The 16,071-nt window shown below is 42.2% G+C and overlaps 1 protein-coding gene across 1 annotated transcript; it reads left to right on the top strand.

Moving 5' to 3' along the window:
• The first annotated feature begins 203 nt into the window (after positions 1-203).
• Positions 204-6,378, top strand: MAIP1 (matrix AAA peptidase interacting protein 1). Its single transcript, XM_010217903.2, has 5 exons — positions 204-518; positions 1,579-1,650; positions 3,094-3,220; positions 4,307-4,457; positions 6,290-6,378. Exons 1-5 carry the CDS (start codon positions 204-206, stop codon positions 6,366-6,368), a joined length of 744 nt encoding a protein of 247 aa, XP_010216205.2. The 3' UTR covers positions 6,369-6,378.
• The last annotated feature ends 9,693 nt before the right edge of the window (positions 6,379-16,071 follow it).

Raw genomic sequence — 16,071 nt, 5'->3', positions numbered from 1 at the left:
GCCGCGGCACCCGCGCACGGCCGCTCCCCCCGTGCCGCTCCGTGAGGGCCGGCGGGCTCCGCCTCTGGGCGGGAGGGAGGCCCGTGGGGCGGCCCCGCACGCGTCGCTTGGCGCCGTCGCCGCGGCCGAGAGGGCGCCGCGGCGGAGGAACGCGCGGGCGCGGCGGCGTTTCCTGCCGGGCCGGCGGGCGGGGCGCTGCGGCCATGGCGCTGAGCGCGGCCTCTCGGCGCGGCCTCGCGCGCGCGCTCGCCGCGCCTCTGGGGTGGCCGCGGGTGCCGCCGCCCGCCCCGCGGCCGGGGCCGGGGCCGGGCTCCCGCCTGCCGCCGCCGCCCGCCGCGCGCTTCGCCAGCAGCGAGGGCCGCGGGCCGGCCGGGGATGGCGGGCCGCAGCGCAAGGTGGTGGTGGTTCGCATCACGAGCCCCGCGCTCTGGCTGCGCACCCGCTTCTGCTACCTCCTCATCCGCCTCTACTTCGACCCGGACTTCAGCGTGGAGGAGTTCACGCGTGGTGCCAAGCAGGTGAGGCCGCGGGAAGGGCCCGCGCCGTGTGCCCCGCGCTGGGGCTCTCCAGGGCCGCGCTGCGCCGGCGTTGAGCCCGGCGCTTCTCCGTGTTCATCTCCCAGGCTCCGAAATTCAAACGGGCTAGTGAGGCCATCCCCCCGCACTGTGAAGAAAGGCATTTCCAGGTGCTCTGGGGGAAAACGTGGCTCCTTAGCTGGTTTTCCCTGAGGTGGCAAAGCTGAGGCAGCCCTGGGGGATGCACAAGGCTGTGCCTCCCGCTCCCTGGGCCCTGCGAGCATCCGCAACAAAGTGCGGTACAGGGCTTGAGGCTCCAAATTAATTTTGTAAAAACTCATGAGTTAACTCACATGAGACTTCAGCTATTTTTGAAGTAATGAGGGCAGAGTATCAAAATGCCTGAGAGTTTCACAGAAAGATAAAACTGCACCAAATTAGTTGTGGTGCATGCAGAGCTGCATGTGCTTCCTTACCTCTCTTTATTTATTTTTTACTTTATTTTTTACTTTTATTTTTATTTTTTTATTGTAAACCTAAACATGTTCTCAGTGTTTTAGAAGTGCACTACCTGAGTACGTAGGGGTTTTGAAGTTACATCTGCAAAATGGGTGGGAGGTTGGCAGGAGTTTAGACTCATAAAGAATTTTGCTATTAGCCTGCACTTCTGTTTTGGGTGAAAATGGGAGATGGACTGGGAACAGGGGTGAGGGAAGGGACAATTTACAGAAAAAGTTGTAGATTGGTTGAATTAAGAGAGAGTAAATCCAAGCTGTATAGATTATTTTATATATGTCTATGTATTTTCGTAAGTTAAACATTTATTTCCTCACTTTCAAAAGATTTTTGAATGAGCTTGAACTTTTTATACCTTTCAAATTAATTTCTTTAATAGTAAATAAACCTTTTTTTTAATGCTGGCGGTAGTATTTCCATGATGACAAACACTGCAAACATTGAACTCTGTTGTGGAATATTTGGTCTCTTGACTCATAGCAATGAATTTTGCTGAAAAATCAGCCACCTCAAACTTAGCTGCTCATGTGTTTTTTTTTTTTTGCAGGCCTTCTCTCTTGTTTCCAAGCTGCTGTCTCAGCATAAACTTGACCTGCTGGAAGAACTTGTGTCAGACGAGGTAAATACTCCTCATCTCCTATTCTGCTAATAGATTTTCAGTTACAAAATAACATATATTTGTGCCTGCTGATAGGTACAAACACTGCCATCAGTGTAATTTGAGAAAAGTAAAGATTTTAACTCTGAACAGGGCAATTCTGTTTGTCTTACAACTTGTTATGTTTAACTTCAAGGTATAGGAGAACTTGGCTAGTTAAACATCAGTGCTGTGTATTCTGTCTTTTTTTATAATTTTTTTTTAAATGCTGAAGTTATCTTGGCTTTCCTAGGGGATGCAGAGAGCAGATGGAACAGAGCCAAATGGAAGAGCTCCTCCAGCTCTGAGTCTGCCCTGTTACTGGATGGCAGCTTGACCTGCCCTATTGCCACCCCTGCCTTTGAAGCGCAAATTTTGGTGCTATTCTAGTGCATTCCCACTGGACAATCTTGTCTCCTCTGTCTAATCAGAGATAGCAATAAAATGTGATTTTTTTAATAGTTATTTTGAAAGAGCACCTCCTCTTTCTCTGTTCATCTTAAATTCTCTGGGTGATCAAGACTAATAGAAAACCAGAGACCCTGTGTAGCCAGGACATGTGCTGGCTGAGGCTGTGATACCAGCTGCTCTTTCCCCCCCAGTCCCCAAATGTTATCCTTCTTTCTCGTAGATACTATGGCTTCTAGTGAAGATTGCTTCTTTTGCTTCCATAGGACCTCTGGATTTCTTTATTATTCAAAAATGGCAACTTCAGTTAGGCTAAGAGCTAAGTCTGAGCTAAAAATAAACACTGAACAGCTTCATCATTCCTTGTGACCTTGCGTTGTCACGTGGTGTTTGAGGTTATGTTTGATTCATAAACTTTCCATTTTACTTAATAGTTGTTTAGATCCTTGGGGCAATCCTATGCTAGGGCTATGAGTGTCCATGAAACTTCACTTTAAAAGCAATGTTTTTTCAGTCTTTTCTGGTTTGCAAGTTTCTAAACCCTTTTTTAATGGGAATGTGGATCCCTAAATAACAAATTTAAGCATAGAGATAATATAATTTCTTTTCAAAGAAGCTTATGGAAGATAACAAAGGAATAACTGAATCAAAAGGTAAAGAATGTATGTATGGAGAGAGGACATCAGTGAGAAGGTAGACTGTGAGTATGATTGTAGAAGCAAGCTTAACTGGTATTTTTTTAGGCTTATATGCATTTCTTTCCAGATTTTGTTTTGATAGTAACTTCCAAAAAGAAAAGCTTTTTTAAATGTTTGGGTTTCATTGAGTTTCATTCTAGTCATTAAATAGTCCTTGTTTAACAGAGCTGATTTTGGGGTTGGGGGTGCCCAAGTGCTTTTTCACACCCCATGTTATATATTTAAATTATGTGATATAGCTTTTTTATTAATAGCAGTAGAGAAGATTATTGCTCCAATTTTCTGCTGAAAAACTAAGCTACAATTTTTCTAAATTTAGGCCCTTAAGGTTTTGAAGGAAAAGATTTCAGTGCTTCCTGACAACCACAGGGATGCCTTAGCAGCCGAGTTAGATGCAATCATGTACACAACAGAAGGAGACGTTCGTATTTACTATGATGATGACGGTATGTTTAGACTTTTAAAACGCTTCAAGGGGCAATCAGCTTTGCTCCAAGTAGACATTCTCCTTGCAGATGTCTCTCTGAATGTTGTTTCTCATTCCTTGTTCCTCTGTTTGTAGTTTCTTCTGTGTGTCATTCCCTGACTTCCTTTTATACCAGAGCCAGAGACATTACTGTTAATAAGTCATGGTATTATTTTGACTTCTGTTTAAGTTTTGCTCGCTCCTCCTCTTCTCTGATATCCTGTTATTACATTATTTGTCCTAATTCATCTCAAATCACTCAAAAACTCCAATTATGCTTTGTTTTTTATTATTTCAATGCATTAATGTTTAATGCTCTGTATGCTCATATGCTCTATACAGAAAGCTATTTACTTGGACCGTGAAAATACATCTTGCAAGAGGAATAATAAGGACTGGATAATGAAATGAATTGTGTTGCTTTCCCTTATGCCCTGCTTTCATGGAAAAAAAGTCTGTTCTAGGACATCTGTATTAAAAACTTTTTGGAGCTCATCATTAGTTTAATATTTTCTTTAATGCCAGCATTGTGCACTTGGTTCTTTATCAAGCACAGTTGAGGTGGTTCAAAGGCTAATTAAATCTAATCATGGGCCTTCTAGTGGGGATTTCAAGTTCTCAAACTCAAATAGTTTTGATTTGGTTTGTTTTTTTCCTGTTTTAGGGAAGGAGGAAGAGGATTTTTTTTTCTCTCTCAAAATGTTAATTCCTGAGTTTCAGCTCCTCTGCTGCGTGTACTTTTGTAGTGTCAATAGTTGCCTTTGGAACCTGTTGCAACCTTCTTTTCATGTAGCTTAACTTTATACCATGTCAGTAAAAACTCATCATGTATTACATACCTTTCTGCTGAAAGTAATTCTGTTGTTGCTGAACGGCACGAACATGGGTTTAGATTTATTTAGATTTTATTGTTCATTATTGTATCATGCATTCCTTTTGGCTAAAGACAGTTGCCCTTTCTGGGTCTCAGGAGAACATGTGCAATATTGTAAATAGGAGTATTTGACCAACTACAAATGCATATTGTTCAAGAGATCTAACTTTGCTTTGGTTTTGTTTCGAATAGGAAGAAAATTTGTTAGGATACTGATGCGTTTTTGGTATCTGAATGGTGCTAATTTACCGGATGAGATACCAGGTGAAGCTAAAGTTTTCCAGATTATGTTTGGAGATGAAAATACAAAAGAAAAAAAACATCTTTTAACAGCAAACTATGAGTAAGTTTCCCTGTCTTTTTCTTTGCTATAAACCGTATATAGGCATATAGATAAGAGGAACTCTGTGGAAAATAGTTTGGGAAGTGGAAGCGTTCTGAGCAGGGCAGTGCAGAACATGGTTTGTTTTCATTTACCTTACCTCTAAGCTAAGCTCTTGTCCAGCTTTCCAGTTTTTATTCTAGGGGCAATTTTTAAAAATATCCATTAAAGTAATCATGCTGTTACCTAGTTTCTGAGTTTGAGATTAATGAGAACTCTCTCTCTCAGGAAAGACAATACTTGAAAAGTTTAATAGGGTTTCTGATTCCTGTGCTGCTCCTGCAGCTTTCAGGGAAGAGGCCAGTATCAGTCCCTGATTCCTGTTTCTTGCAGTAACTCACAGCAATCCAGTCAAGCCAGGCAATTAAGTGTGGTGATGCTGACTTGTCACTTCTTGCACAAAAGTCAGTACTGCAATTAGCTCAAGAATATGGTCTGTAAAAGAGGAAAATGTGTAGCCAAATGCTTTCTGCAGAAGAAGACAGACAAACATTTATCCGGTATTTAGATAATTCATGCCACTGTGTTCTGAGCCCTTGAAGCACACGCTAGTCAGGTAGCTGGATTTCCCTGGAATGTTTACAAATAATGCCTGTTGGTTTACTAAGTCGGCAATGGAAAAAGTACCTGCACAGCTGGCAAGTTGTATTGAACAAGAAGAAGTTGGGAAAAGTGAGCGACCTTGTCTGAGAAATACCATATAATCAGTGACTTCTAAACCCGCATTGGAGTGGGAGGAACTCTGGGGCCTATAAGCCCCAGAGTAAAAGAGACAGTCTGAGGACACACATGCTTTTTCTCACGGATGGATTTTCTGGTTCCATCCCTTAACCTCCTCAGTGCTGGAGGCTTCTCGCATTCCCATTAACCTCAAAGAGTGTCTACACTTAAGGCACTAATATGAATTTCTGATTCCTAGCAGAGAGTTACTTTCACAAGCAAGTGTTCCTTCTGCTATTGGTAGTGCTGACCTAGACTCAAATGGGCAATGATACAAGAGACTTTGGAAGCTGAATGTTATTGTGTTTGGGTCTGGAGAAGGCAGTTCCCAGGAGTAAACTGATGTGTAACAGCAAAGCAGCGAGGTTACATTGCTGCTCTCCGCGATTGAGCTTGAATTCAGACTTACTTTTAAGTGACAACCAGCCAAAACTGACAAAGTCAGGGAGGAAGGTATTGATGACTGGAAAAGAAAGGGGGAGGGCTCTTTGAAAATAGAATTTGTGTTTTCATTTTCCTGTCGGCAACTGTGGAATTTAAATTTAGAGAGATTTAGCGTTACTTGTACTACTTTAGAACTGGCTTGATTTTTGCTATATCTCTGAAAATGTAGTACTTCTAAGTATTTAAAATACAGTTCAGTAAAAAATTCAGGTAGAGTTTTTAGCATGCGACATGTTCATTTGCAACACTGCTACCATCTAATTAAAGTGCAAACTTTTATTTAGGATTAAGATTTGCCATAAAGCTATATTCAGGGTTATTGTTATGACAAGCTGGTACTGTGTTGATAGCAGGATCTTTACTCTTGCTGCTTGATCCTTTCGGTGGGATCTGAGCCTAAACCCTTTGAAATCAGAGTAGAGACTCCTGGTAAATTGAGTGTGCTGTTTCTTGCAGTAGGAGTCATTTCGATTTTCCCTTTTGGTCCATAAGCATCAGAGCTTAATGAGCCGTTACAGGAATAACGGCCAAGTAAACTGTTTCTTCATGTTTTCTTATTGATGTTAGTAGCTCTTTAAGGATCAAGTGAATTTTTAATAACTCTTCACTTGTTGTGCTACCTTTTCCAGGTTTCAAAGAGAATTTACAGAAGGAGCAAAACCAGACTGGACTATTACACGGATTGAACATCCAAAGTTATTGGAATAAATGTCTTCTGCAGTGTCTCTGTGTACCACTATAAATGTTGTGACATCAGGCATTTTTTGGTCTCTTTTTCCTTTCTCCTATCTCACCCAGAGAGGGATGGATTTTATATATTTGTTTTCCCAAATTGTTTCTGAGATGTACACTGTACTGAAGAATTACAATGAAGCCTTTTCCCTGAAACAGGCTAATACAAATTTAACTGGTAGTAGCGCTCATCTAGGATATTTGTGCCGCACACAAAGTGATGGAGATGAGCAGCATTTTCATGGCTGGTGGCCCTCCTGAGTTATTTTCATGTTTCTTTTTTTCCCTAGGGAATGTATAGTATGTAATATCTGAGATAATAGAAGAATATTTGAGATAATATAGATGAACTTCTTAGATTGCAATATAATCCTTTGAAATAAGTACTCTGCAGACAATTTCAAATTTTAGAGGCTTAAGGAGAGAAATTAAATAGTGAATTAAAAAGGAGGCTGAACACATTACAGTAAAGTCTTCTCTGCTTCTCAGGGAAGTAAGCGAGTCATTAAAATCAGATTGTTGCTGCCTTTGGAACAACTAAGTCCATGGGCTGTTACTTGAGATTATTATGTGCAGTTCAACAGTTCATGATAATAGTTTTGTGTCCTCATCTTTGCTTTAAAGATGAAGCTAAAACATCTGACCTAGGCCTGTTGAATAGATTTGTACAGTGTTTTGAAAATGTAAAATAAGTATAATATAATTTACAGGATCTCTGATTGTGGAGTATAAATTAAATATCCTATAGTTCAGCTCCTTTGATTAGGTAGTTTAATGACAAGACCGTTTAGACCTTGTCAGTAGTGTTATTCTGTCAAGTTTTGGTGAAACAGTGAAGGTGTTTTGTTCACGCAGTTATGCTTGCTCTTAAGGGTAATACCAGCATGACTTTACAGTGGAGATTTTGTGATTTAGCCACTGGATTAAGAGCCTTGTCCTGAGAGGAGAAAACACAAAATTCTGTGTTTGAAGTTGCGTATCGTCCCTCTGTACGTGATCACACTGGAGAGGTTTGAGGCAAACAAAAAGGACAGTCATGGCATAGTGTAAGGGACTGTCCTGCCAGTAGCGAGTGCTCTGTCTTTGAAGGGAAGGTGGAGCAGACACTCAGTAAACAGTGCAAACCTAACAGTGGTTATAATTGATATTACTGATATCAATTGATAATAAACAATAGAGTAACTGCTAATCAGGTTATTGATTAGTAAATTGATAGTAATAAATTGATATTATTTTTAATAACAGCCTGGTTTTGTTCACTATGAAATGGTGACTTGATATGAACCGTACTCTTAAGTTGATAATTACAGTTTTCTTGAAGATATCAAGAATATCATGAAGATATCTTGATAAGTTATCATTCAGAAATGTACATGTGCTATCTTAGGTACTTACGTACGTAAGTATATGTACTATCTTACTTCTTAAGGATGAGTTTCTTTTAGTTTTCTTTTCTTCTAAGTTTCCTTAAATGTATTCCAGAGACTAAAAGTCTTCATCTAGTGCAAAACTGCCTGCACCGTTAATGTATCATAAATATATATATAAGATATCAGGATTACTAAGCACAGTAAAAACCGACTTTTTCCTTCCCAGTCATTTGTTGATGTAGAAAAGAAGCTTCTGTTTTCCACATAGCCAGCCTAAAGAAATGATGTGGTGTCTTCGACCTAACTCATAGTGAATAAACTTCTGTAGATTGCAAAGACCGTTCCAAATTCTCAGGCAAAAAGGAGAATGACAGGACAATTATTTTTGTCTTGGCGGACCCCTTAAATCTCTCAGACTAAGATGGAGGAGAGTGTTGTGCCATAATTAGGAGTGATTTCCAGTGCCATCATTTTAATCTCCTGAAACCCATAATAGTAAGTGTTGCTTTAAAAAAAAAAAAAAAAAAAAAAGCTCTAAGGGCAGTGTTTTATTGAATGCCTCCTCCATGATTTAGGAATAGGCAATGGGTGCTCTGAGACAAACCAGTCTGTGTGGGATTCTGCTGTTTTTACCGCCACAGTAAGGCCAGCAAAAGTGCAATCCAGGCTCGTATCCTGAGGATGCTAAGTAATCTAAGAATAGATTTACTGCCCCTGAAGATGCATATGCCCATCTAAAATATTTGCTGCTTTAGGCTGTGTACTTCATCATACAAACTCCAATAGCTCTTGAAAACAGGTTTACTAGGTTTCGTAGTGATTTTTAGATAAAATCTTTATCTTTAGTAGCAAGGCTGACGCATTGGATTCATTTTGCACCAAAGAGTCAGGTGTCAAGATGAGTAGGCCTGAACTGGGGATGCCAGGATTAAAGATGTCATGTCCATGTTCTTTTCCCCTGGATGAAATCAGGTTTCTTTAAGGTTCTTGTGGAATCGAGGAATGCTTTAGTTATTTCCTTGTTCCTCCCAAACTGTGATCATACTTACTCACTGGATGTTGCTTAGGAGTAATCAGCTGCTTGGCACAGTTCTGCTGCACGTGTCTGCGAGTCCTGACGAGCACAAGCTAGACGGGAGCAACGCAAACCCTGAGGCTCTGCACATGCCGTTCACCAGTAGATGGCCTTGGACACAAAGCCACCGTGGATGAGGAGGGACTAGCTTTAAGAGGAATGGAAGGCGAAGGGGATAAAATGCGATTGACTCTCATTTAAGCACAACTTAAATCATTTACAATTTGTCTATTAACAAGTCTTTATATTCCTGCTGGCTTGGATCATGAGCAAACCACAGCGTCTGTGTTCTGTCTGTACAGTGCATACCTGTTTTAGAGTGGCAATGTAACAGCATTCCTAATACAAAAACGTAGTTGTATGTGTGAATTTAGCCAGGCACCTTAGTGTCTGACAGATAATAGCAAATCTGGGTTTTTTATTCATTTTTCAAATAACACTTAGCATGTCAATTGTGATTCCTTTTCCTCCTGTCCCAGTATTGTTCTGCTTACTTGGAGGGCCCCATTCAGCTTTCTCCATCCAGTCTTTAAGGCATAAACTAGCTTAACTTTACTCTTGCTTCAGGTTATACTTAATTGTTTTCAAGTTTCCTCTTACAGCTGGAAGGATGCTTAGTACGGGAAGTCGCATTGTTTGTCACGGTAGTAACGATCTTCCTTCATATCTTAGCAAGTCTTTTGTTCCTCATTGGTCATGTAGCTTGGTTTAAACTTGGTTTCTGTCCCCTGGGCCTCCGCTTCATCAGCTGCAGGCAAAGGCTTTGGAGCTTCTCTCTAGATTGCACTGAGGTGCTTCCAGGAGGTGCTCGTGGCCTCATCCCCTCCTCTCTCAGGGACGGGACAGCTCGGTCTCTGCGCTTGGGACCCTGCGTAGGCGCAGCGAGGAGTATGCGGCTGGCAGGAAAGCGTCACCTGCAGAGCTCTCCTTCCATTTCATCCAGGGGAAAAGCAGCTGAGCCACGTGGAGTTGCATGGTGAGTGACGATCCAGCGAGCCGCAGGCAGGTACCTCCTTATCTTTCACCTTTCATTTCCTGCTAGTCTGCTGTCTTTCCATTTGTCCTGCAACCCTGCCAGATAGCATTGAATAAGTTTGTATATACATCTACAGCTCTGTTTAAAACAGCCGCTTCGCCACAACTCTGTTATAAGGACATTCTCTGAATCCAGTAACGTAGGCTTTTCCTAACGTAAGACCTTGCACCTATTAAAGTTGATGGGAAAGCTCTCGCTGACTTTAATGGGAGCAGACTTGGTGCTTAGTGTTTCTGCTGTCTTTGAAGTCATGCTGTTAGAAATAGAGGAGAGCTAAAATTAGCCACATTGTTTTCTCTTGTGTGCCGCTTCCTCCCTCCTCCACGGTCAGAGCAGGGCTCCTAAGAGGGACCTTGCTGCCGTAGTGTTCGCAGGTGAGTGGAAGGGGACAGGGCAAGCACAGCAGAGTGTATGTGTAAGCATGGTCAGATCGCAGCAGTGTCAGGCTGTCCACACAAGCTTGTCCATGTGGCCAAACCTGCCCTTTTGGCAGGAGAAGCCTTCCATCGAGGATTTGCTGCTATCGCAGGATCACCTGGTAGAGGAGAAGGCATTTCAGCCCTCTGCCTCCAGGAAATGAGCGATTCAGCGTGTGTAGAGAGTCAAATGGTGACTATAAGTTTTTCCACTAGATTGTATTTTGCACTCAACATCATCCTCCTAAATAGCAAGCTGTACTTGCCCCCTGGTTCATGTATGAGGGCAGAACCTCGAGTTCACCAGTTGGACATCCTTATCCTTGCAGCAGTTTCACCGTGTGGCTGGTGAAGCTCAGCGGCGCTGCAGCAGGTCAGCTGCAGGGTGCTGCTGCCTCGCTCTGCAGCCAGCTGCACCCCGAGGAAGCGGTGAGAGCCCCTCTTTTCTGCACTCCCTGAAGCACAAAACCAGCGCCGTGTCTGTGACCGCTACGTCCTGCCTGTCAGGTGTGCGGACTGGAGCCTCTGCAGCGCAATGTTAGCCTTGGTGAAGCCTGCGGATCTGTCAGAATACAAATTTCTGCATTCAGCGATGTTGTTACTGATTCAGTACCTTCAAGTTTCATATGTGCAGTATAGCCAAACAAGATCATTACTGGAGATGTTTATTATAATGTATGAGTGGTTCTATAAACTGAACTCGTGAATATGAACAGTGAATTGTTTTTTGCTGTTCTTATGCTTTTGAAGGAAACAAGGCATGAGGGACTGTGGTATAAAGCAAAAACGAGCAGTTGAGAAAATGGGGCTGTGTAGTTCTGTAATTCAAGTCATGTAATATTTTGATCATTAAACAGGCGAACATCTAATAGATGTTGACTTGAGCTGGGTGCAAATTGAATCATGAAGAGGACTGCCCTGGATTGCCAGCGACCTGGAATCTCTCATTGCTTGTATGGTCTAAGTACATGTGTTATTATTATTATTATCCATAATGAGCTGTGTTTGTCATTTTGTGCTTTATAACTGCCAATGGGGTGGTTGTCCCCAGACCACCCCCCTATAGCAGGACCCATTATCTTATAGCTGTATAGCTTATAGCTGTTATCTTGTTCCCTTCTTTCCTTGCTCAATATTGTTCATTGCGAGCCTTCTTTTCTGAGGTAGCAAGTTTGGGGTTTGTTTTGTTTTCAGAAATGCTATATTTTTTTACCCCCCTTTTCTTTTTGTTCCCCACAGCAGCTTGTACTCAAGATCCAAAGGATTAGCAGTTTCCCAGGTGTTTACAGATCTGCTACCACAGCTTCGATCCGTAGGAATCCCAGGAAATCCCTGATCCCATCGGTGCAGAGCGCAGTGCTCACCAGCATAGGCTGGGATTTCTGTTACCCACGCCCAGAAATCTGCACGGCCTGAGGCTGAGAAGCTCGCTCGGAAGGCCCCGTTCCTGCCGCTGTAGCGGAGTCCCTACCCTGGGAACAGGGTACAGTCCAGTAGCGAGGGAGTTGAGCTACGGGATGGCCCTTTTGCTGCCAGGCTGCTGCCCGCTGTCTGAAAGGGGGGTGAAACATTGGTGCAGCTCCTCAGAAAGATGGGGGGCTTGGCAGGGCTTGGATCCTAAAATCCTAGGGTAGGTATCTACTTAAAATTTATTACACAGTGCGGTTTCAGAAGCAAATGGGCAAGTCATGCTTTGAATCTGAATTTAGAGCTCCATTCTAATCATTCCCTGTTCTCATCAGCCTTCAGCTTTCTCCTAACAAAAAGTGTTTTGTTTTGAAACAGTAAACATAGGGAAATCTTAGAGTTTATGATTGTGTTGTAGGCCAGGGAGGGTTTTTCCTTTGTCATTCATTTCATGGTGTGGGTTTTGTGTTGTTTAGGATTTTCTTCCCTTCTCTCTTAAACAACATCAACTAGCCAGGGCTGGACAAGGTATTCCATTGCTGAGAGATGATAAAAGTATTTTGGAAGATTTATAGCAAATTTTCCATGCCATGAGGGAGGTCTTCAGAAAAATAAAAATGTGAACTTTTTTGCCCGCTGTCTTCATTTGCAAGATCCTGATTCCTTCTTTTAAGAAGTAGTCAGTACATTCTCATGAAGCTAGTGCGTTTGATATGCTATAAAACAAACATCTTGCTTTTGGCTTATGTGCTTTCACACAGCCCTTTTTACTCAACTTGCGGATCCAGCAGTTGTACAGCAGCTAATCTGCAACATTAGCTGGTGACACTTGTTCGCGCACATATTAATCCCATTGGAATCTCACAATCATTTGGTTCTCTTGGCTTAAACATCTTGGAGTCTCCTAATAGCCTAACTAGAGCTGAGTACAGGCTTCAGATGAGCCTGCAGTATTTATTTGGTGTTAGAATCATTTCTGCTATTTTACACATTACTTGTGTATTCCCAAGCTTGCTTTGCAGGATCTAATTTCTTCTTGCATCTTAGTAAAAACAATTTGAGAATTCTCCCTAGCCTCATTTCTGACTCTGTGTGTGAGCAGTAATGATTTGGGTTCTTTTTGTCTAACGTGACTTTAAAAAAATAAATAAATAAGGCTTGCAGATTCGGACATTCAAAAAAATATTCCAGAGAAATGCCAGCATTAAAGTTTCCTATTTTCATATTTTCCCAAGCTCTTATCTTTCTACTTGTCTTTATGTCTGTCACAGGTCGGCTCAGAAGCTGAGCTTCGGGTGCCAGCAGTTCTCAAAACTTACCAGTCTACCAAAAGTGCATGCCCCCTGTTGCACGTCTCCTGCCATGCTCTTCCCCTGTAAATGGATGCTATCCTATCTTTAATTGCAGTTTAATTGAAAAGTAAAGTTTTTGCATTCACTTGAGTATTAATCTAGACAGTTGTATGAGCACAGGAGGCCTCACTGTTTTCACATTCATTTCCCCGCTGCTTTACTAAGATGGTGCTGTTTAAGTTACGTTTCTGTTGCGTGATCTTCTCTTACTGCTTTATTTTTCTTGAACTTTCACTAGACATCTGTTTATTAAAGAGCCCTCCCTACACCATTTGGTTACAGCCTGAGCTGCAGAGCAAAGAGGATTTAATAAGCTCTGTAGTGCTGCTTGATTCCTCCGTAGCCGATTTGCTGGACCTTGTGGTTTGCAAGAGCTTTTGCGCGGGAGTTTGCAAACCCTTTCTCGTCTCCTTTAATTTCTTGTTTGCACTCACAATAGCTGCCTGTTATAACAGTCTTCTATATTTCTCCCTAGTGCACTATGTTTCCTGTTTTCTTTGTGAGCAAGCAGCCCCATGTGTAGTTGTTTTACCGTTCTTACCTTCTTCAAGCGTGATTTGTGGGGCTATTTTGGAGCCTTTATTCAGATATGCAATCCTCTCCCAAGCACAGTTGCTCTCCATGTTCCCCAATTACAGTCCTGGAACGAGGCTGATTTGAAGCTTGCCTTTCTTCTTGCCCATATTTCTGTTGTGAGGTCTTGGCAGTGTGATTGCCGTGTTCCTTCCTTGGATCTGTGGTAATTTGGAACATAGAGGAATCCAAGGCAAGTGGCACGATGCTGTCTGTTCAGCTGTTCTTAAACTGCTAGTCCTGATATTTAAGACCACATCTAGTGCGGTCTTTTTCAAGTGTTGTGTCCAACACAGTGTTTCAAAAAACAAAGCACTGACAAGATTTGTAATTTCTCTCATCAGGGTCCCAAATGCCCAAAGTGCTTCCTGCTTCATATTCACAGGGCCGAAGTTGCACACAGTTCATACCTCGTCTTTTTAACATGAATTATTTTATTGCATTGTATTTATTCATGTGCCTCTTCTCATTTGGGGTCCTCTGGTGTGCTACAAACATTTGTGTGTTACCATTACAGTCTGCTGTAGTTGATTTACATTATTGATTTATATATTTTTTTTGATTTAGATTGATTTAGATTATTGTTTCCAAAGACCCTGATCCTGACATTGCAATACAGGCCCTGCTCTTTGAGCTGCTGCAAGTCTGAGTGTGCACCAATCTCTCTGGTTTGCTTCTCAAACCAGAATTATTTTCTGTGAAGAATATTGAAGGGGTGAAGAAAAAACTGTAAACTGTTGTGAATAACATAGGAAATCAGCTCTTGCTAATGCTCCTGCAGAGTACAAGTTGTGTTTTGTATTTGAACAAAACAACAAAATAGTTCTTCATAGGTACCAGCAGGTACCAGCTACTGCTCCTGCCAGATGGGAATGAATTAAATTGTTGCTTTTCTGGAGACCAATCTGTATGTACTGCAGGCAGTGCAAGTCTAATCCTGCTGAATCTTGTCTTTTCAGGACTTTTCAATTGTCTACTGTCAGATTTTCTGTGTTTAACAAGAAAGATGAAAAACGGCCTAATTAAAAAAAAAAAAAAAAAAAAAAAAAAAGAAGTCGGTAGGACATACCTCAAAGGCACTGTAATACAGACACTCAAATCCCCATATCCAGAATCAAGTATATGAGAATCAGACTATTAAAAACAAGGGCCTTAGAATTTCTTCCATATTGTTTATATGCTTATATTATATGCTTCCATATGCTTATATTTTTTCACAGTTGCAACCACAGTGCCAGTCAGGCTGCAAGCATGGTAATTCTGGTTTTAGATTTCTTTCCAAAAAAAGTGCAAGACTTACTTCCTAATTTGATGAGATTCCCTAGGAATGGTTTGGAGTACATTCTTGAGTGTGACTGGGCATGTCACTGTTCTGTAATAGGAGCAGTAACTTTCTTTTCTTCCTCATAGTGCGGTTCAAAACCCAGCTTTGCTTGACACCAGGCCTGCGCTGCCCTAGCATGCTCTTAGAGCTGTGCAATAACCTCTACTGTATTACTGTAGTTTTAGTGCTGTAGTTTTAGTGTAAGCTGTAGTTTTAGTGTAACTGCTGAGAGCAGCTCTCCCTTGGTGTCCTCTGAGCAGCAGAGCCCTCCAACTCTCCTCAAGCATCAAATCGCCCGATGTTTGTGCTTCACATACCTCCCTGACCTGTGTACGAGATTTCCTGCTCTAATATTGATAGAAGACTTAAGCATCAGTGGCTTGTTTTTCTACGTCTTAATTCTCTTTCCTATTTAACAGTCTTCTGGGATATGCAGAGAGCCAAATTCAGACTTCTGGCGGTCAAGATAAGGGAGGAAAAAAGGCCTGTGTGGAACACAGAGCTTGAATTGCAGTGCAACCCATGGAGTATTTTGCTTCAGCAATCTCCTTACATGGTTACTGTGTGACTAGCCGAAACAGAAGAAATGCAGCACTCGTTCACTTGCATGCTCTCTCCTGTCTTATTTAGCTTACCTCAAGCTTCATCTGCTTTATAAACTCCAGCACATACTTCTATTAACTGTTGCAGAAACGTTACAAATGGAAAGCAGAAAGTGTTCCTGCTTCTTACAGCTGTCTGGTCGCAGTTATGCCCCTTTAGGGGGGGAAAGGTAGCCCATGGTGACCAAAGCTCACCAGGCAGTAAGAACCATCCGCTGTGGAGCCTGGTCTCTGCACTTGAACCAGGGCTTGGGCAGCAGCTTGGGTAGGACTGCAGGTCTTTTCATCCCTGTGTTGGCATTCAAGGTTCTCTTTTTGCTCTCCTGAGTGCATCTAAGCAGCCAATGCCAGCAGTGAATCTAGTAGAACAAGTGTGGTGTCTCCCTCGTTCCTCAGGTGCTCATGTTTGGCATAGCAGGGCAGCAGGGGCAAGGAATGAAGAACCATGTTGCAGGCTTTACGGATTGGGGAACCTTGCCTGAGAAAGAAATGAAGTGTAGGAAGTAATTAGGTTAGCTGGAAAG

This window comes from Tinamus guttatus, unplaced genomic scaffold (genome assembly GCF_059628265.1).
Source record: "Tinamus guttatus ecotype Peru unplaced genomic scaffold, ASM5962826v1 Tinamus_guttatus_pri_ptg000592l, whole genome shotgun sequence".
Classification (NCBI taxonomy): Eukaryota; Metazoa; Chordata; class Aves; order Tinamiformes; family Tinamidae; genus Tinamus; species Tinamus guttatus.
Note: the sequence above shows the minus strand (reverse complement) of the source record. Positions and strands in the feature narration are given on the sequence as shown.

Bases quoted from the DNA above. Each gene is read 5' to 3' on its own strand.
- MAIP1 (XM_010217903.2), top strand. From the start codon at position 204: ATGGCGCTGAGCGCGGCCTCTCGGCGCGGCCTCGCGCGCGCGCTCGCC. The intron at 3,221-4,306 runs GTATGTTTAGAC...TGTTTCGAATAG, and splicing joins TATTTACTATGATGATGACG to GAAGAAAATTTGTTAGGATA. The intron at 4,458-6,289 runs GTAAGTTTCCCT...TACCTTTTCCAG, and splicing joins CTTTTAACAGCAAACTATGA to GTTTCAAAGAGAATTTACAG.